Here is a 22,020-nt window from a genome sequence, read left to right on the forward strand (position 1 = left end):
CCAGTTCTTCCATGGCCTGCATACTCACCAGACATGTCACCCATTGATCATGTTTGGGATGCTCTGGATCAACAGCATGTTCCAGTTTCCGCCAATAACCAGCTACTTCACACAGCCATTGAGAGGAGTGGGACAGCATTCCACAGGCCACAATCAACAGCCTGATCAACTCTATGTGAAGAACATGTGTCACTTGAGGCAAAGGATGGTCACACCAGATACTGACTGGTTTTCTGATTCACGTCCTTACTTTTGCATGTCTGTATTCCCAGTGATATGAAATCCATAGATTAGGGCCTAATGAATTCATTTCAAGTAACTGATTTCCTTTTTTGAACTGTAACTCAGTAAAATAATATATTTTGTTCAGTATAGTAAAACAGTGGCTAGAATCAGTGCAGTGAAAACACAGTACTTTAAACTCCTAAGATGTCCCACTCAAGGTACAAATCCCACTTCACTCATCACAAAACTATTAAATGATGTCACGTTAGTTTGGTCATTCAAACACAACTGAAGTCATAAAAAAAATGCATCTTTAATTACAATAATTACAATGCAGACACACGTACATCTCGTTCCAAACACAGCAGTGCCATACAGTGTGTTACAAGACGGTTACCTGACAAGGACAGAGACGGTCGGTCTTATTGAACCCTGCTGTAAAACATCAACTGTGATTCCATTTGAGAGTTCTGTCACATTAGGATCAAACTTCACTTCAGAAAATAAGGAACCAAACCGACCAATCCATGAACTTGGGTCAAACAATGATGAAGTCATAGACATGAGCGATGATGTCATAGTGGTGACGTCGTCAAGAGACTGACTTATCCCTGGTCTCAGTGTTGTCCTCAGATAAGCCATCATCAATCAAGTTTCCTTGATTGTTCCTTTTTATCTTTCTGATTTAATAGGAGTCAATCCGACAAGCAGGGCACAAGATGAGGCCAAAAAGACTGTTCCACCTGCAATACTGATCATAGGGGCTTTTAGTGAATCATATCTCCTCTCCTATAGAACTGGGGCTTCTTTCTCAGTAGAACTGGTACCTGGGGACACTGGTTCTCCACAGGCCTCAGCTGAGCCAGGGGCTAGAGTAGTGGAGTTACCCAGGGTAGGGCCATCTGTAGTAGGGGTGGGAGGTGGAGTAGTCCCCTGGGGCTGGTCGCTGGCTGGTTCAGGTTCTGGCTCGGACTTCCTCCTCTTCCTCACATGATAGTGGTGTTTCTTAGACTTGAGATGGGCTGGAGACAACAGAGAAAGACAGAGAGGTTTCAAGTCGGCGAGATCAACGTTTGATGACCATCAACATAAACATCTGGTGCACGTCACTCCAAAGACATTAAGCGCCGACTCACAAGGAATGCCTGTATGTAACAATCTCAGAAACACAGAACTGCCCAGTTATAATTGTTGCTATTGTAAACAGAGGGTCAGTCATGCCAACCCACAACGTTGGAAGAACATTGCCGTAACGCTTGCCCACCTGTCCACTCCAGGTCTCCAATGATCACCTTGTCACACAGCTCACAGGTGTGACGGCTTCGCTTGTTCCTCTTCCCCGCCCCCTCCACTCTCATTGGCTCAACGGTAGGTCGCTCCCCCTGGGGGCGGAGTTAAAGAAGAGGAAGTGAGCAAAATCGAATCAAAAACAACCTTTATTTTAAGCTCATTCAGCCATCTCAACAAACATTACAGAACATTTGACCGAAGACGTAAAACAAAATCCGGACTTAAGACTGAAAAACGGTTTCCACCTTAGTAAGTCTATCCAGTATCAGAAGGGCTGGGCTTAGGACAGTCTCCTCCCACTGTGACAAGTCAGTCACATCCAGACCATACACCGCTGGGACGTTGTCCCCTGGTCCTGAAGACAGAGACAGAGAGATTAAGAGACAGACGGACACTACAATGATTCAAAAGCATCACCTGGCCCCGATGACAGAGAGGGAGAGACATGGCTTGCCTGCTACTACGGATGGATTTAAAAGCGTTGGATTGTCGTGGCCTAAAGGGAGTTTCTGCCTTATTTCTCCTTCTAAATCATTGATGAGAGTGAACAAGAGCATGCTACAGAAAGAAGGGGAGGCACTGTGGTTTCATTGAGTGTCAATCATATGAGCTCAGTTTCCATCTCTAAATGTATTAGCACAATACAGTCTGCATGCCACTGCAGCTCTGACCGGATGCCATTGTGGCTCTACGTTATTGCAGTCCAGTTGGTGGTGAGTGAGTGCAGCAGCCGCACCCTAGAGCTGTGTCAATCTGCTGACTCACACTGGCTCCATAATATAACTCTCTCTCTCCCTACATCTCTATCTGTCTAGCAGTGAGAGCCAAAACCCCATTACTAAATACTCTCTGGCTCTTTAGAAAATGGAATGGATAGAAGATACACACAGAAATATCTAGCATGTAGTAGAGATATCTAGCGCGTAGCAGAGACGGACGCCGAGCGCGTAGCAGAGACGGACGCCTAGCGCGTAGCAGAGACGGACGCCGAGCGCGTAGCAGAGACGGACGCCGAGCGCGTAGCAGAGACGACGCCGAGCGCGTAGCAGAGACGGACGCCGAGCGCGTAGCAGAGACGGACGCCGAGCGCGTAGCAGAGACGGACGCCGAGCGCGTAGCAGAGACGGACGCCTAGCGCGTAGCAGAGACGGACGCCTAGCGCGTAGCAGAGACGGACGCCTAGCGCGTAGCAGAGACGGACGCCTAGCGCGTAGCAGAGACGGACGCCTAGCGCGTAGCAGAGACGGACGCCTAGCGCGTAGCAGAGAAGGACGCCTAGCGCGTAGCAGAGATGGACGCCTAGCGCGTAGCAGAGACAGACGCGTAGCAGAGACGGACGCCTAGCGCGTAGTAGAGACGGACGCCTAGCGCGTAGCAGAGACGGACGCCTAGCGCGTAGCAGAGACGGACGCCTAGCGCGTAGCAGAGACGGACGCCTAGCGCGTAGCAGAGACGGACGCCTAGCGCGTAGCAGAGAAGGACGCCTAGCGCGTAGCAGAGATGGACGCCTAGCGCGTAGCAGAGACGGACGCCTAGCGCGTAGCAGAGACGGACGCCTAGCGCGTAGTAGAGACGGACGCCTAGCGCGTAGCAGAGACGGACGCCTAGCGCGTAGCAGAGACGGACGCCTAGCGCGTAGCAGAGACGGACGCCTAGCGCGTAGCAGAGACGGACGCCTAGCGCGTAGCAGAGACGGACGCCTAGCGCGTAGCAGAGACAGATACCGAGCTGTATTCCTTTACAACGAAGCTATTGTATATTCAACAGCAGTGTTCTGGGAAGAAACCTTTTCCTCTCTTTTATTTATTGACCTACTATTGACCTACCTATTGTCCCCCGTGTCCTTACCGGTCACTGTTCAAATTCAAAACATTAACTGCCACTGTGCAACTATTGAACACCTCACATGATGTGAAACCATAACAACATGTGTTATGGGACAAACAAACGGTTACCTTATCATGACCAAAACATCTATTTTTTCCTCTATTGAACAGCTCTACGGGCGTCTCCTACGCGCACACCTGTCTCTAGAACAATGTGTTCACTGACAGGGTACCACTGTAACTCAATTCACGCTTGCCAACTGTTAACTCAGACTCTCAGGTTTGCCTTTAAGAGACAGTTTGTGTTGTGTTTAAAGTTGCTGTTATGTTGCTCTCACAACGGAACAGACAGCAGGTGGGAAGTGCAGAGCACCTGGCATATCTACAGTACACCCTATGTAGAGTGGAGTATTCTCTCTCTCTCTCGGGTTGCCAGATGACTGTTTACAATCTGCCTGAAATCTTACTCTGCCAATCTTGACTGCTGTGAAAGGGGGATGAGGGAGGGAGGGACAAAGAGAGGGGTACCTTACCCTGCGGGGCACACACACTATCACCCTCCTCTCTGCCTCAGAGGGGTATCAGTTCCACTCCAACACAAGGGACGGATCAAAGACTGAACACATTGGACAGCTGCTGTGTGTGTGTGTGTCCTTGTTTGGTGACTTAAGTGGTTTGTTTGCATGTGTGTGTGTGGAGAAACAGTAGCACACCTGTTACAACAAATGGCCCAGAGTCATCTGTCTCTCACGTGAGTGAGTGAGACAGAGAGAGAGAGAGAGACAGAGAGAGAGACAGAGAAAGAGAGAGAAAGAGAAAAAGAGAGAGAGAGACAGAAAGAGAGACAGAAAGAGAGACAGAGAAAGAGAGACAGAGAGACAGAAAGAGACAGAAAGAGAGAGAGAGAGAGAGTGAGTGAGTGAGAGAGAGACAGAGACAGAAAGAGACAGAAAGAGAGACAGAAAGAGAGACAGAAAGAGAGACAGAGAAAGAGACAGAGAAAGAGAGAGAGAGAGTGAGTGAGAGAGAGTGAGAGAGAGAGGAGGTAGAAAAGGGCAGTCCAAAAACTCCAACAGAGGGAGAAACAAGAGAGGGAGAGGAAGGAAGAGAGGAAGAGGGAACTCATCTGGTTATAGGTAGGCTACACGCTGATCAGAGCTTATATTAGATTGTATTTCGATTGTTCAGCTTCATCATCATCACTAGATTTTAATATCAGCAACAACAACAAAAAATGGGTGATGGTGATTTCAAACACCCCCCCCCCTAACTGACAGTGGGGTGGTAGGTGCCCAGTTTCCCTTATGACTCAGCTCAGGGGCCTACATACACCACAGACACACGCCAGCTCAGAGAGGGCCCAGCTCAGAGGGGGCCCAGCTCAGAGGGGGCCCAGCTCAGGGGGGGCCCAGCTCAGGGGGGGCCCAGCTCAGAGAGGGGCCCAGCTCAGGTTGAAAGAGTAGGCATAACAAAACATTTTTTATTGAAAACTTGGGTGTTTTAAGAGCTGTTTGTTTCCATTCATCAAATTCAAACATAGGAGGTTCCGTAGCAGGGAGACATCTACTTTCACCCCTGCATCTAATCTAATGATTCTAATGATTCTGGATAAAGTTGTCACCAGTGACAATAAAAAAAAGAACTTGGTAAAGGGGATTGGACATTGAGAAAAGGTAGCTAACTCTATATAAGCCTATCACAAACCAGCCTAGCACTCTGGTAAACATACTACTGATCCCAAAGGAAGTCATTAAACTTCATGTTCATCCACCATCGTCATCATCATCATCATTAAAATGACTGACGTCTTGTTGACCTGATGAATCCGGAGAGTCATGGAGTTTAAGGAGATTAAGAGAGGTAGCTAACTGGATCAAAACAGCCTAACTAACACACTGGCAGACGAGCACATCCACAGTATCTACTGACCTCAATGGATGTGTCGTAGCATTGACAATCATTAAACGTGACCGTATATATTATCAAATCAATTCTCTATAATACACTGCTCAAAATATTAAAGGGAACACTTAAACAACACATCCTAGATCTGAATGAAATAAATAATCTTATTAAATACTTTTTTCTTTACATAGTTGAATGTGCTGACAACAAAATCACACAAAAATGTTCTATGGAAATCCAATTTATCAACCCATGGAGGTCTGGATTTGGAGTCACACTCAAAATTAAAGTGGAAAACCACACTACAGGCTGATCCAACTTTGATGTAATGTCCTTAAAACAAGTCAAAATGAGGCTCAATAGTGTGTGTGGCCTCCACGTGCCTGTATGACCTCCCTACAACGCCTGTGCACGCTCCTGATGAGGTGGCGGATGGTCTCCTGAGGGATCTCCTCCCAGACCTGGACTAAAGCATCTGCCAACTCCTGGACAGTCTGTGGTGCAACGTGGCGTTGGTGGATGGAGCGAGACATGATGTCCCAGATGTGCTCAATTGGATTCAGGTCTGGGGAACTGGCGGGCCAGTCTATAGCATCAATGCCTTCCTCTTGCAGGAACTGCTGACACACTCCAGCCACATGAGGTCTAGCATTGTCTTGCATTAGGAGGAACCCAGGGCCAACCGCACCAGCATATGGTCTCACAAGGGGTCTGAGGATCTCATCTCGGTACCTAATGGCAGTCAGGCTACCTCTGGCGAGCACATGGAGGGCTGTGCAGCCCCCCAAAGAAATGCCACCCCACACCATGACTGACCCACCGCCAAACCGGTCATGCTGGAGGATGTTGCAGGCAGCAGAACGTTCTCCACGGCGTCTCCAGACTCTGTCACGTCTGTCGCATGCTCAGTGTGAACCTGCTTTCATTTGTGAAGAGCACAGGGCGCCAGTGGCGAATTTGCCAATCTTGGTGTTCTCTGGCAAATGCCAAACGTCCTGCACGGTGTTGGGCTGTAAGCGCAACCCCCACCTGTGGACGTCGGGCCCTCATACCACCCTCATGGAGTCTGTTTCTGACCGTTTGAGCAGACACATGCACATTTGTGGCCTGCTGGAGGTCATTTTGCAGGGCTCTGGCAGTGCTTCTCCTGCTCCTCCTTGCACAAAGGCAGAGGTAGCGGTCCTGCTGCTGGGTTGTTGCCCTCCTACGGCCTCCTCCACGTCTCCTGATGTACTGGCCTGTCTCCTGGTAGCGCCTCCATGCTCTGGACACTACGCTGACAGACACAGCAAACCTTCTTGCCACAGCTCGCATTGATGTGCCATCCTGGATGAGCTGCACTACCTGAGCCACTTGTGTGGGTTGTAGACTCCGTCTCATGCTACCACTAGAGTGAAAGCACCGCCAGCATTCAAAAGTGACAAAAACATCAGCCAGGAAGCATAGGAACAGAGAAGTGGTCTGTGGTCCCCACCTGCAGAACCACTCCTTTATTGGAGGTGTCTTGCTAATTGCCTATAATTTCCACCTGTTGTCTCTTCCATTTGCACAACAGCATGTGAAATTTATTGTCAATCAGTGTTGCTTCCTAAGTGGACAGTTTGATTTCACAGAAGTGTGATTGACTTGGAGTTACATTGTGTTGTTTAAGTGTTGCCTTTATTTTTTTGAGCAGTGTATATATAATTATATTAATTATAATATATAATTATTCAACGAATCACGGAATAGTAATTAACTAGGAAGTCGGTGGGCACCACGGAAACATGTTGTTTATAGTGTGAATATCCCCAAATATATAATCTAATAATATATAATAATAATAATAATAATATAACTTCAGATATTTTCATATCTTATCGATTACGGTCTTCTATTAATGTGATATTACACCTCATCAGTCATATTCTGAATGTCGCAAACCCTTGGATATCTGCACGAACACTAGCATAGATCATAAATCAGCGATATACAAATTCTCTTAATTATTTATTTACTAACTAACTTAATCACATAATTACATAAACACACAATAGCTCATACACATTGGTTACTGACATGATAGAAAAGTCCCTAGTTGATCTCCATATGACAGCTTGGTAGACAAAGGAAAGGGGTGGGGACAGTTAACCTCTCTGGGTCAACAGCCAGTGGAATCCCGTGGCGCGATATTCAAATACCTTAGAAATGCTATTACTTCAATTTCTCAAACATATGACTATTTTACACCATTTTAAAGACAAGACTCTCCTTTATCTAACCACACTGTCCGATTTCAAAAAGGCTTTACAACGAAAGCAAAACATTAGATTATGTCAGCAGAGTCCCCAGCCAGAAATAATCAGACACCCATTTTTCAAGCTAGCATATAATGTCACAAAAACCAAAGCCACAGCTAAATGCAGCACTAACCTTTGATGATCTTCATCAGATGACACTCCTAGGACATTATGTTATACAATACATGCATGTTTTGTTCAATCAAGTTCATATTTATATCAAAAACCAGCTTTTTACATTAGCATGTGACTAGCATGTGACTAGCATTCCCACCGAACACTTCCGGTGAATTTACTAAATTACTCACGATAAATGTTCACAAAAGACATAATTATTTTAAGAATTATAGATACAGAACTCCTTTATGCAATCGCGGTGTCCGATTTTAAAATAGCTTTTCGGTGAAAGCACATTTTGCAATATTCTGAGTAGATAGCCCGGCCATCACAGGTTAGCTATTTTGACACCCACCAAGTTTGGTACTCACCAAACTCAGATTTACTATAAGAAAATTGGATTACCTTTGTTGTTCTTCGTCAGAATGCACTCCCAGGACTTCTACTTCAATAACAAATGTTGGTTTGGTTCCAAATAATCCATAGTTATATCCAAATAGCGCTGTTTTGTTAGTGCGTTCAAGACACTATCCGAAGGGTAACGAAGGGTGACGCGCCCGGCGCGTTTCGTGACAAAAAAAATCAAAATATTTCATTACCGTACTTCGAAGCATGTCAAACTCTGTTTAAAATACATTTTTATACGATTTTTCTCGTAAAAAAGCGATAATATTCCGACCGGGAGTCGTTGTTTTCGTTCAAAGACAGAAAGTAAAATGGACTCTTACCAAATGCGCTACTGTTTTTCAGCCAGAGACTGGAGAGTCATCATTCAACGTTCTGGCGCCTTCTGAGAGCCTATGGGAGCCGTAGAAAATGTCACGTTACAGCAGAGATCCTTTGTTTTGGATAGAGATGATCAAGAAGGCCAAGAACTGGTCAGAGAGGGCGCTTCCTGTTTGGAATCTTCTCAGGTTTTGGCCTGCCATATGAGTTCTGTTATACTCACAGACACCATTCAAACAGTTTTAGAAACCTTGGAGTGTTTTCTATCCAAAGCTACTAATTATATGCATATTCTAGTTTCTGGGCAGGAGTAATAACCAGATTAAATTGGGTACGTTTTTTATCCGGCCGTGAAAATACTGCCCCCTATCCATAACAAGTTAAATTTGATTGTTTATTTGCGTATTAGGGTACCTAAGGATTGATTATAAACGTTGATTGTCTTGTTTGGATAAGTTTATTGGTAACGTTTTGGATTATTGACTGAAGATCTTCAAAAGGTAAGGCATATATTATATCGCTATTTCTGACTTTCGTGTCGCAACTCCCTGGTTGAAAATGATTTATTATGCATTTGTGTGCTGGATGCCGTCCTCAGATAATCTCATGGTTTGCTTTCGCCGTAAAGCCTTTTTGAAATCTGACACCTTGGCTGGATTAACAACAAGTTAAGCTTTATTTTGATGTATTGCACTTGTGATTTCATGAAAGTTTAATATTTATAGTAATTTCATTTGAATTTGGCGCTCTGCCATTTCACCGGATGTTGGCCAGGTAAGACGCTACCGTCCCACATATCCATAAGAAGTTAAATAAAAGGTTAAATTAAATAATAATAAAAAGGACTAAAGAGTGTGGTCTGCTTCCTGTTTGCCACGGACAAAAAAATATTGCGATACTGGAATAGTTACAACCTTAGTAGTTAACCAAGTCAGCTTAACATTCTGGGAAGTATCATGATTGGCCAACATCGTCTGGCCCTCAGTGTAGGCCTTCATTACCAATGTTGATAGACCATCGTCACCCGCTAGTGACGGAGAAGAAAGCTTGGAACTAAGCACCAAGGCTGGCCAGACAAGCAGACACCCAGGCAATGTGGACATACACACACCGTCTCTCCCGCTCTCACACCCACCCCCCACCCCGTCTCTGTCACTCCCCCCCCCCCCCCACACACACACACACACACACACACACACACACCTATCCATCTGGCGCAGGCCACTGAGGTCAGACAGAGAGGTGAGGAGGTTTAAGCCACTTCTGTCCTAACAGGATTAGGACTGGGGAAGACGAGGGTGGAGGAAGGGACCAGCGGGGGAGACAGGTGGGGGATCAAGGATCAAGGCTAAGAGGTTAGTGCAGGTCAGTGCTTCAGGCTCTCTGGCTGCTCAATCCCCTAGACCCTACCCCCCTAGACCCTACCCCCCTAGACCCTACCCCCCTAGACCCTACTCCCCTAGACCCTACCCCCCTAGACCCTACCCCCCTAGACCCTACCCCCCTACATCCTACCCCCCTACACCCTACCCCCCTAGACCCTACCCCCCTAGACCCTACCCCCCTAGACCCTACCCCCCTAGACCCTACCCCCCTAGACCCTACCCCCCTAGACCCTACCCCCCTAGACCCTACTCCCCTAGACCCTACTCCCCTAGACCCTACCCCCCTAGACCCTACCCCCTAGATCCTACCCCCCTAGACCCAATCCCCCTCTCAAACCCTAGACCCTACTCCCCTAGACCCTACCCCCTAGATCCTACCCCCCTAGATCCTACCCCACTAGACCCAAGACCCTACCCCCTTATACCCTACCCCCTTAGACCCTACCCCCTTAGACCCTACCCCCTTAGACCCAATCCCCCTCTCAAACCCTAGACCCTACCCCCTCTCAATCCCCTAGACCCTACCCCCTAGACCCTACCCCCTAGACCTTAGGCCCAATCCCCCTCTCAAACCCTAGACCCTACCCCCTCTCAATCTCCTAGACCCTACCCCCTAGACCCTACCCCCTCTCAATCCCCTAGACCCTACTCCCTAGACCGTACCCCCTAGACCCTACCCCCTACCCCCCTAGACCCTACTCCCTAGACCCTACCCCCTAGACCCAATCCCCCTCTCAAACCCTAGACCCTACCCCCTAGACCCAATCCCCCTCTCAAACCCTAGACCCTACCCCCTAGACCCTACCCCCCCCCCACTCAAACCCTAAACTCTACCCCTTAGGCCCAATCCCCCACTCAAACCCTAGACCCTACCCCTGAGGCCCTACCCCCTAGACCCTACCCCCTAGACCCAATCCCCCTCTCAAACCCTAGAACCTACCCCCTAGACCCTACCCCCTAGACCCTACCCCCTAGACCCTACCCCCCTAGACCCTACCCCCCTAGACCCAATCCCCCTCTCAAACCCTAGACCCTACCCCTGAGGCCCTACCCCCTAGACCCAATCCCCCTCTCAAACCCTAGACCCTACCCCCTAGACCCTACCCCTGAGGCATTTCATGTACATCAAATGAATGGATGCCTAATCCTCCACTCAAACCCAACCCAATAGGAGCCTAGACACTTCAAGTAACCCCTACAACCACGTCAGTAGATCTGAAATGGCTGGATAGGTTACAGGTCTAATCAAATCAAATGTATTTATAAAGCCCTTCTTACATCGGCTGATATCTCAAAGTGCTGTACAGAAACCCAGCCTAAAACCCCAAACAGCAAGCAATGCAGGTGTAGAAGCACGGTGGCTAGGAAAAACTCCCTAGAAAGGCCGGAACCTAGGAAGAAACCTAGAGAGGAACCAGGCTATGAGGGGTGGCCAGTCCTCTTCTGGCTGTGCCGGGTGGAGATTAGAAACCTAGAGAGGAACCAGGCTATGAGGGGTGGCCAGTCCTCTTCTGGCTGTGCCGGGTGGAGATTAGAAACCTAGAGAGGAACCAGGCTATGAGGGGTGGCCAGTCCTCTTCTGGCTGTGCCGGGTGGAGATTATAACAGAATCTAGATGGTTATGTTCTCTCGCTCTCTGTGCTATTGGGAGTGTTTCATTGGCTTTGTATGATTGTGTGTTGGCTGTCAGAGCAGCTAACTGATCGCTGCAGCTGTACACAGCCCATCTGTAAATAGCACATCCAACCTACCTACCTCATCCCCATATTGTTTTTTTTCTGCTCTTTTGCACACCAGTATTTCTACTTGCACATCTATCACTCCAGTGTAAATTGATAAATGTAATTTACTTCACCACTATTGGCCTATTTATTGCCTTACCTCTTTACTTCATTTGAACACACTGTATATAGATTTTTCTATTGTGTTATTGACTGTATGTTTGTTTTACTCCATGTGTAACTCTGTGTTGTTGTTTGTGTCGCACTGCTTTGCTTTATCTTGGCCAGGTCGCAGTTGTAAATGAGAACTTGTTCTCAACTGGCCTACCTGGTTAAATAAAGGTGAAATAAATAAACATGTATAAAAAGTGTGTGTGTCCTTGTTTGTGAGTTGATGTACATGAAATGCCTCAGGGATTGGGCCTAGTGGGTAGCGTCTAGGGTTTGAGTAGTAGTGGTGTGTGTGTGTGTGTGTGTGTGTGTGTGTGTGTGTGTGTGTGTGTGTGTGTGTGTGTGTGTGTGTGTGTGTGTGTGTGAATCCTCGTGGGGACCTAAAATCCCCCAAATGTTCCCACAAGGCAAAACACGGAAAATATTCCCTCGTCCCCATGAGGACAAAGGCTGTTTTAAACTTAGTGGTTAGGGTTTAGGGTTACGGTAAGGGTTAGGGAAAATAGCATATCGAATGGAAATTAATTTTAGGTCCCAACCGGGATAGAAAAACATAACGTGTGTGTGTGTGCGCGTGTGTGTAGGAGGGTTGTTGGTGTGTGTGTGAAAGTCAGCTCTGATTACTACAGCATCATGTTGATAACACACATATAGAAGAGATGAGGAAGAGGAGGAGGGGACGGAGAGATGAGGAACAGACCGAGGGACGGAGAGAGGAGAGGAGCTAGAGACCGAGGGACGGAGAGAGGAGAGGAACAGACCGAGGGACGGAGAGAGGAGCAACAGACCGAGGGACGGAGAGAGGAGCAACAGACCGAGGGACGGAGAGAGGAGAGGAACAGACCGAGGGACGGAGAGAGGAGAGGAACAGACCGAGGGACGGAGAGAGGAGCAACAGACCGAGGGACGGAGAGAGGAGCAACAGACCGAGGGACGGAGAGAGGAGAGGAACAGACCGAGGGACGGAGAGAGGAGCAACAGACCGAGGGACGGAGAGAGGAGCAACAGACCGAGGAACAGACAGAGGAACAGACCGAGGGACGGAGAGGAGAGGAAGAGGAGGGACGGAGAGGAGAGGAAGAGGAGGGACGGAGAGGAGAGGAAGAGGAGGGACGGAGAGGAGAGGAAGAGGAGGGAGGGAGAGAGGAGGAAGAGGAGGGACGGGAGAGAGGAGGAAGAGGAGGGACGGGAGAGAGGAGGAAGAGGAGGGACGGGAGAGAGGAGGAAGAGGAGGGACGGGAGAGAGGAGGAAGAGGAGGGACGGGAGAGAGGAGGAAGAGGAGGGACGGGAGAGAGGAGGAAGAGGAGGGACGGGAGAGAGGAGGAAGAGGAGGGACGGAGAGAGGAGGAACAGACCGAGGGACGGAGAGAGGAGGAACAGACCGAGGGACGGAGAGAGGAGGAACAGACCGAGGGACGGAGAGAGGAGGAACAGACCGAGGGACGGAGAGAGGAGGAACAGACCGAGGGACGGAGAGGAGAGGAAGAGGTGGGACGGAGAGGAGAGGAAGAGGAGGGACGGAGAGATGAGGAAGAGGGACGGAGAGATGAGGAAGAGGGACGGAGAGATGAGGAAGAGGAGGGACGGAGAGATGAGGAAGAGGAGGGACGGAGAGATGAGGAAGAGGAGGGACGGAGAGATGAGGAAGAGGAGGGACGGAGAGATGAGGAAGAGGAGGGACGGAGAGATGAGGAAGAGGAGGGACGGAGAGATGAGGAAGAGGAGGGACGGAGAGATGAGGAAGAGGAGGGACGGAGAGGAGAGGAAGAGGTGGGACGGAGAGGAGAGGAAGAGGAGGGACGGAGAGATGAGGAAGAGGGACGGAGAGATGAGGAAGAGGGACAGAGAGATGAGGAAGAGGGACAGAGAGATGAGGAAGAGGAGGGACGAGAGATGAGGAAGAGGGACGGAGAGATGAGGAAGAGGGACGGAGAGATGAGGAAGAGGAGGGACGGAGAGATGAGGAAGAGGGACAGAGAGATGAGGAAGAGGGACAGAGAGATGAGGAAGAGGAGGGACGGAGAGATGAGGAAGAGGGACGGAGAGATGAGGAAGAGGGACGGAGAGATGAGGAAGAGGGACGGAGAGATAAGGAAGAGGAGGGACGGAGAGATGAGGAAGAGGAGGGACGGAGAGATGAGGAGGGACGGAGAGATGAGGAGGGACGGAGAGATGAGGAGGGACGGAGAGATGAGGAGGGACGGAGAGATGAGGAAGAGGAGGGACGGAGAGAGGAAAAGACCTAGGTACTCACTCTTGAGGAAGCGATTACGGACCCATTTATTCTGTTTCCTGGCGTACCGTCTGGTAGCCATCTTCAGATTCTCTACACCTGAGAGAAAAAGAGCTGTCCATTAAATCTCTCTCTCACCCACAAACACAGTAGACACACACACACAGTAGACACACACACACACACACACACACACACACACACACACACACACACACACACACACACACACACACACACAGTAGACACACACACACACACACACAGTAGACACACACACACACACACAGTAGACACACACACACACACACAGTAGACACAGACACACAGTAGACACAGACACACACAGTAGACACACACACACACACACACACACACACACACAGTAGACACAGACACACAGTAGACACAGACACACAGTAGACACAGACACACACACACACACACCAAGGCTTCCATTAGCTGGTAATAGCCGGCATTTGCCCCAACCCCCAAAATGAAAAGCTAATAATAATAAATTCCATTAATAAATGAATTTCAGCCTATTGATTGAGGTAAATACCAGAGGATGTAGTGAGAGCTGAGGACACAGAGACAACAGCTGTTTGTTGCTGCTGGAGTGAAATGTGCCAAATCATTGCTCAACAATCAATCACATGTAAAAAAAAACTACAAAAATATGGCCACTATTAAAAATACCTACTATTTCTATTTCCCAGCTGGTTATTGAAGCGCACTTCCCATTCAAGTGTATAGATAACTAGACAGGCTTCAGCTCGTCCCACACAACGCTGACTAGACAGGCTTCAGCTCGTCCCACACAACGTGGACTAGAGGCAGGCTTCAGCGCTTCCCACACAACGTCGACTAGAGGCAGGCTTCAGCTCGTCCCACACAACGTCGACTAGAGGCAGGCTTCAGCTCGTCCCACACAACGTGGACTAGAGGCAGGCTTCAGCGCGTCCCACACAACGTCGACTAGAGGCAGGCTTCAGCGCGTCCCCACACAACGTCGACTAGAGGCAGGCTTCAGCGCTCCCCACACAACGTCGACTAGAGGCAGGCTTCAGCTCGTCCCACACAACGTCGACTGGAGGCAGGCTTCAGCGCTCCCCACACAACGTGACTGAGGCAGGCTTCAGCTCGTCCCACACAACGCTGACTAGACAGGCTTCAGCGCTCCCCACACAACGCTGACTAGAGGCAGGCTTCAGCGCTCCCCACACAACGCTGACTAGAGGCAGGCTTCAGCGCTCCCCACACAACGCTGACTAGAGGCAGGCTTCAGCGCTCCCCACACAACGTTGACTAGAGGCAGGCTTCAGCGCTTCCCCACACAACGCTGACTAGAGGCAGGCTTCAGCTCGTCCCACACAACGTTGACTAGAGGCAGGCTTCAGCGCTTCCCCACACAACGCTGACTAGAGGCAGGCTTCAGCTCGTCCCACACAACGTCGACTAGAGGCAGGCTTCAGCGCTCCCCACACAACGCTGACTAGAGGCAGGCTTCAGTGCTCCCCACACAACGCTGACTAGAGGCAGGCTTCAGCGCTCCCCACACAACGCTGACTAGAGGCAGGCTTCAGCGCTCCCCACACAACGCTGACTAGAGGCAGGCTTCAGCTCGTCCCACACAACGCTGACTAGAGGCAGGCTTCAGCGCTTCCCCACACAACGCTGACTAGAGGCAGGCTTCAGCGCTCCCCACATAACGATGCAATGTGCTGGAGGTAGTATACATTTTGAAAACATAGACTTAATTGTTTGAAACCTGAACATTTTACTATATATTACGAAGCATATTCGTAATGTGATCAGTAGATTGGATAGTTATAATTTATGCAAATAATATAACTCAGAGTAGGCCTATCAGATTTCTTATTCTTTCTTTGAAAAATGTTGGCCTTTTATAAATCACATTTCATGTAATTCTACTACCCTTCGTATGACTTCCCTGTGGCTCAGTTGGTAGAGCATGGTGTGTGCAACGCCAGGGTTGTGGGTTCGATTCCCACGGGGGGGGCCAGTACAAAAAATATTATAATAATTTTTAAAAAAATGCATGTAATGTATGCATTCACTACTGTAAGTTGCTCTGGATAAGAGCGTCTGCTAAATGACTAAAAATGTAAAATGACTGGAGACGTCAGCAGAATCTTTCTTTTTTTTAAATTTAATATAACACAAATGACAGGGTAAGCTAGTCTGCTGACACGAACAGAACAATAAAAATGATGTCTGATCCATACATTAGCCTTATGAGAACACAAATACAATACGACTTTCCGTCTAACTTGGAGGAGGAAATTATTGTCAAAAACTAAACCAAAAAGTGGCAGTGATCCAAAATGATAAGAGAGTGAACACGCCGACTCAGCAGAAACGCAGGCAGCGTCCCTCCCTGGAGCCAATACGATGGGTCGCTCAATTATGTTCAGAATATTGAGAACTGAAAAGACAGATTGAAGATTTGTCTTCTCTTTAACAGCAAATTTGCTTTTCGAAACAGTTTTTTATTTTTTTCTTCTTCTTCTTCCGTGATTGTTATTATTTAAATATTACCATCACTCCGCTTTTCACTGACAGTTGCAACTCGAACAATCATCTATTTGTCATATGAAGCAGCGAACGCTGGCCAGATTTGCCCTTTTGACTGTAGGCTATGCGATTTAAAACAAAATCTACCGGTTTTGTGTTGTTGTTTTTGTTAAGAAGCTAATTGATCCTCTGTGGCCAAATCAATGATTTTATTTATTTGTGCATAAACATGAGTAAGCTAATTAGGCTATATAATTTTGGCAATTTAATTTAATTTACTTTAGGAAAAGCTTTCCATAGCCTTATGGACACGCCACCTATGTCATCTAATATTTACAAATTGCTCAACAGAATTCGGTAAAAATGACGTACACCGTTGCATCCTAGTTGCATGTTCTGTTCAAATAAATTATCAAAAAAACAGAATGTGATTTCTGTCATAGTGAGAAACATGGCTGGACGCCCTAATCACATTAGGGAATAAATGTTTATGGGTCTGGTAAATTTAAAATACTTCCGGTCAAATGTACGGTGGCACATCTTCCTAACGTAAACCCTGGTTGGTACACACACCTTGGTTCCGGAGCGTCTCTCGGGCCTCCTGTGTCGTCTCATCAGGACAGGTCAGGTACTCATGGAACTCCTTAAAACCTATAGACTGGAATATTCCATGTTGGTAATCCTGACTGACAGAGACACAGAGAGAGAGACACAGAGAGAGAGAGACACAGAGAGAGAGAGACACAGAGAGAGAGAGACACAGAGACACAGACACAGAGAGAGAGAGACACAGACACAGAGAGAGAGAGACACAGACACAGAGAGACAGAGACACAGACACAGAGAGACAGAGACACAGACACAGAGAGACAGAGACACAGACACAGAGAGACAGAGACACAGACACAGAGAGAGAGACAGAGAGAGAGAGACACAGAGAGACAGAGAGAGAGAGAGAGACACAGAGAGAGAGAGAGACACAGAGAGAGAGAGAGACACAGAGAGAGAGAGACACAGAGAGAGAGAGAGACACAGAGAGAGAGACACAGAGAGACAGAGAGAGAGACACAGAGAGACAGAGAGAGAGAGACACAGAGAGACACAGAGAGAGAGAGACAGAGAGACACAGAGAGAGAGAGACAGAGAGACACAGAGAGAGAGAGACAGAGAGAGAGAGACACAGAGAGAGACAGAGAGAGAGAGACACAGAGAGAGAGACACAGAGAGAGAGACACAGAGAGCGAGAAGGAGCGAGAAGGAGCGAGAAGGAGCGAGAAGGAGCGAGAGAGAGAGAGGGAGATAAGGAGACAGTGAGCTAGGGGGTGACAGAGAGACAGGGAGGAAGTGGTAAACAGTAACTACAGCAGTATCATTACATATCAGGGTTATGATAAATATTATATCATTACCATCAAGTCCTCCAAAAATAATAACAGTGTCACACATTCTTGAGCAAGACTAGACAGCCATGGGCAATGTCTCCTCGTCATCTCTCTAATCCATCACCCTCTCTCTCATCCCTCTCGCCCTCCTTCCCTATCACTCCACATTAGGGGTCAGGACGGGAGACACAGAGAGACAGGAGACAGACGGACACAGAGGGTGTCATGGTGCTGATGGACTGGACAGAGACATGAAGCCTGCTGGGACGTTGTCCCCTGGTCCTGAAGACAGAGAGATAAGACGGACACTACACTACCCCTGAATGATTCAAAAGCATCACCTGGCCCCGGTGACAGAGAGGGAGAGACATGGCTTGCCTGCTACTACGGATGGATTTAAAAGCGTTGGATTGTCGTGGCCTAAAGGGAGTTTCTGCCTTATTTCTCCTTCTAAATCATTGATGAGAGTGAACAAGAGCATGCTACAGAAAGAAGGGGAGGCACTGTGGTTTCATTGAGTGTCAATCATATGAGCTCAGTTTCCATCTCTAAATGTATTAGCACAATACAGTCTGCATGCCACTGCAGCTCTGACCGGATGCCATTGTGGCTCTACGTTATTGCAGTCCAGTTGGTGGTGAGTGAGTGCAGCAGCCGCACCCTAGAGCTGTGTCAATCTGCTGACTCACACTGGCTCCATAATATAACTCTCTCTCTCCCTCCCCTCCCTAACTCCCCCCTCTCTCCCCCTCCCCACTCCCTACTCCCCCCCTCTCCTCCCTAACTCCCCCGCTTTCACTCTCTCTCCCTCCTCCCTAACTCCCCCCCCTCTCCCTCCCACTCTCTCCCCTCCTCCCACTCTCTCTCCCCTCCTCCCACTCTCTCTCCCCCCCTCCCCCGCGAGAGAGATGATGTGCATCAGTAGAGGGCAAGAGAAAGAAGAATAGAGGGGATATGGAGAGGGGGGGGGGGGGGGTAGTCGGTGTACGAGGATTGACCTTGCAGATTGGTGACCTCAGTCAAAGAAAGGGGGGTGGGTGACTGAAGGAGGGAGACTGTGGGTAGAGCCGCGTCCTAAAGCAATATGCCATCAACTCTCTGCGACCACACCTAACAGACTCACACAATCAATAACCAATCAATAACCAACCAATAAGTGGCTGACAGAACAGACCGACGCAGGGTTATCTGACCCCGACGGCAACACCACAACCCAGCCCTTTTTGGTTGCTTTGAACAGACACTACCACACCCACCTCTGGTCCTGAACCTTCTGCTGGTTGAATCTCAGGTGGAAATCTCGGAGCTCGTCTAGCAGGCCTGCCAGCATCATGTCATCCACACGCCTGTCCAAGCGCTTGTCGATGGCTGGAGAAAGACAGAGGGAGTCGTGGTTAAAGGGTAGCTACCCCAAATTAGACACTTATTGGTTTCCTAACCCTGTAAGCAACCCGAGGCAATACAGCAGCCCGAGGCAATACAGCAGCCCGAGGCAATACAGCAACCCGAGGCAATACAGCAACCCGAGGCAATACAGCAGCCCGAGGTAATACAGCAACCCGAGGTAATACAGCAACCCGAGGTAATACAGCAACCCGAGGTAATACAGCAGCCCAAGGCAATACAGCAACCCGAGGCAATACAGCAGCCCGAGGCAATGCAGCAACCCAAGGCAATGCAGCAACCCAAGGCAATACAGCAGCCCAAGGCAATACAGCAACCCGAGGCAATACAGCAACCCGAGGCAATACAGCAACCCGAGGCAATACAGCAACCCGAGGCAATACAGCAACCCGAGGCAATACAGCAACCCGAGGCAATACAGCAACCCGAGGTAATACAGCAGCCCGAGGCAATACAGCAGCCCGAGGCAATACAGCAGCCCGAGGCAATACAGCAACCCGAGGTAATGCAGCAGCCCGAGGTAATGCAGCAACCCAAGGCAATGCAGCAACCCAAGGCAATACAGCAACCCAAGGCAATACAGCAACCCAAGGCAATACAGCAACCCAAGGCAATACAGCAACCCAAGGCAATACAGCAACCCAAGGCAATGCAGCAACCCAAGGCAATACAGCAACCCAAGGCAATACAGCAACCCAAGCTATGATTTTGGCCACTGTCTAGAAAAGCTAACTTATTAGCGTTTGTGTCCAAAAACCCAATGCAAGTGAATATCCCCCATCTTAGGTATATTTTACACTTTGTGTTCTAATCATCTGAAAGTAACTTTATTGAGCTAAACAATCAATTGGAGACACTTTGGGGGAAAAGAGAAAAAGGGGGTAGGTGTTCCTTACACTCCATGTCAGCATGTAACCAGAAGATACAGGGGTCTGGGTACCTCAGTGGCCCCCCCAGCACATCTCCCCCCTCCTGCCCTCGCTGCTCCTCCAACCAATGGCTGTGAGGCACGCCTGTTTCCGCATGCACCTGTAGGCTCCTAGAGGTGTCAATCAAACAGGACACAGTGAGAGTCCCACCCTCTTTCACAGATGAATTCAAGAGGACATGGAGATACAAATAAAATGAAAAAAAAAAAAAGACAGAATTCTTGACATTAGATGTGACGGGTCGGGGCTGGTGTGACGGGTCGGGGCTGGTGTGACGGGTCGGGGCTGGTGTGACGGGTCGGGGCTGGTGTGACGGGTCGGGGCTGGTGTGACGGGTCGGGGCTGGTGTGACGGGTCGGGGCTGGTGTGACGGGTCGGGGCTGGTGTGACGGGTCGGGGCTGGTGTGACGGGTCGGGGCTGGTGTGACGGGTCGAGGCTGGTGTGACGGGTCGAGGACGGTGTGACGGGTCGAGGCCGGTGTGACGGGTCGAGGCCGGTGTGACGGGTCGAGGCCGGTGTGACGGGTCGAGGCCGGTGTGATGGGTCGAGGCCGGTGTCTACTCTGCCAGATGCGGTGATGGGTCGGGGCTGGTGTCTTCCCTGCCAGATGAGGTGATGGGTCGGGGCTGGTGTCTACCCAGCATCATTAGACGAGGTGATGGGTCGGGGCTGGTGTCTACCCAGCATCATTAGACGAGGTGATGGGGTCGGGGCCGGCGTCTACCCTGCCAGACGAGGTGATGGGTCGGGGCCGGCGTCTAACCTGCCAGACAAGGTGATGGGTCGGGGCCGGCGTCTACCCTGCCAGACGAGGTGATGGGTCGGGGCCGGTGTCTACCCTGCCAGACGAGGTGATGGGTCGGGGCCGGTGTCTACCCTGCCAGAGGAGGTGATGGGTCGGGGCCGGTGTCTACCCTGCCAGAGGAGGTGATGGGTCGGGGCCGGTGTCTACCCTGCCAGAGGTGGTGATGGGTCGGGGCCGGTGTCTACCCTGCCAGACGAGGTGATGGGTCGGGGCCGGTGTCTACCCTGCCAGACGAGGTGATGGGTCGGGGCCGGTGTCTACCCTGCCAGACGAGGTGATGGGTCGGGGCCGGTGTCTACCCTGCCAGATGAGGTGATGGGTCAGGGCCGGTGTCTACCCAGCCAGATGAGGTGATGGGTCAGGGCTGGTGTCTACCCAGCATCATTAGATGAGGTGATGGGTTGGGGCCGGCGTCTACCCTGCCAGATGAGGTGATGGGTCGGGGCTGGTGTCTACCCAGCATCATTAGATGCGGTGATGGGTCGGGGCCGGCGTCTACCCTGCCAGACGAGGTGATGGGTCGGGGCCGGCGTCTACCCTGCCAGACGAGGTGATGGGTCGGGGCCGGCGTCTACCCTGCCAGACGAGGTGATGGGTCGGGGCCGGTTACTACCCTGCCAGATTAGGTGATGGGTCGGGGCTGGTGTCTACCCAGCATCATTAGATGAGGTGATGGGTCGGGGCCGGCGTCTACCCTGCCAGATGAGGTGATGGGTCGGGGCCGGTGGCTACCCTGCCAGACGAGGTGATGGGTCGGGGCCGGTGTCTACCCTGCCAGATGAGGTGATGGGTCGGGGCCGGTGTCTACCCTGCCAGATGAGGTGATGGGTCGGGGCCGGTGTCTACCCTGCCAGATGAGGTGATGGGTCGGGGCTGGTGTCTACCCAGCATCATTAGATGAGGTGATGGGTCGGGCCGGCGTCTACCCTGCCAGATGAGGTGATGGGTCAGGGCCGGCGTCTACCCTGCCAGATGTGGTGATGGGTCGGGGCCGGCGTCTACCCTGCCAGATGAGGTGATGGGTCGGGGCCGGCGTCTACCCTGCCAGATGAGGTGATGGGTCGGGGCCGGCGTCTACCCTG

The 22,020-nt window shown here is 49.9% G+C and overlaps 1 protein-coding gene across 2 annotated transcripts in view; it reads right to left on the reverse strand.

The window, feature by feature from the left end:
• Window positions 1-519: 519 nt before the first annotated feature.
• Window positions 520-22,020, reverse strand: part of trit1 (tRNA isopentenyltransferase 1) — a 66,239-nt gene continuing 44,738 nt past the window's right edge. For both annotated transcript variants that reach the window (XM_082970252.1, XM_045709514.2), the window contains 7 exons: window positions 20,100-20,242; window positions 19,056-19,167; window positions 16,991-17,103; window positions 13,901-13,978; window positions 1,761-1,870; window positions 1,490-1,607; window positions 520-1,247 (listed from right to left, as the gene is read on the reverse strand). In XM_082970252.1, coding sequence (XP_082826378.1) covers window positions 1,015-1,247; window positions 1,490-1,607; window positions 1,761-1,870; window positions 13,901-13,978; window positions 16,991-17,103; window positions 19,056-19,167; window positions 20,100-20,242 — 907 coding nt within the window. In that variant the 3' untranslated portion in view covers window positions 520-1,014. The remainder of the gene's footprint in view (window positions 1,248-1,489; window positions 1,608-1,760; window positions 1,871-13,900; window positions 13,979-16,990; window positions 17,104-19,055; window positions 19,168-20,099; window positions 20,243-22,020) is intronic.

This window comes from Salmo salar, chromosome 27 (assembly GCF_965601325.2).
Source record: "Salmo salar chromosome 27, fSalSal1, whole genome shotgun sequence".
Lineage (NCBI taxonomy): Eukaryota > Metazoa > Chordata > Actinopteri > Salmoniformes > Salmonidae > Salmo > Salmo salar.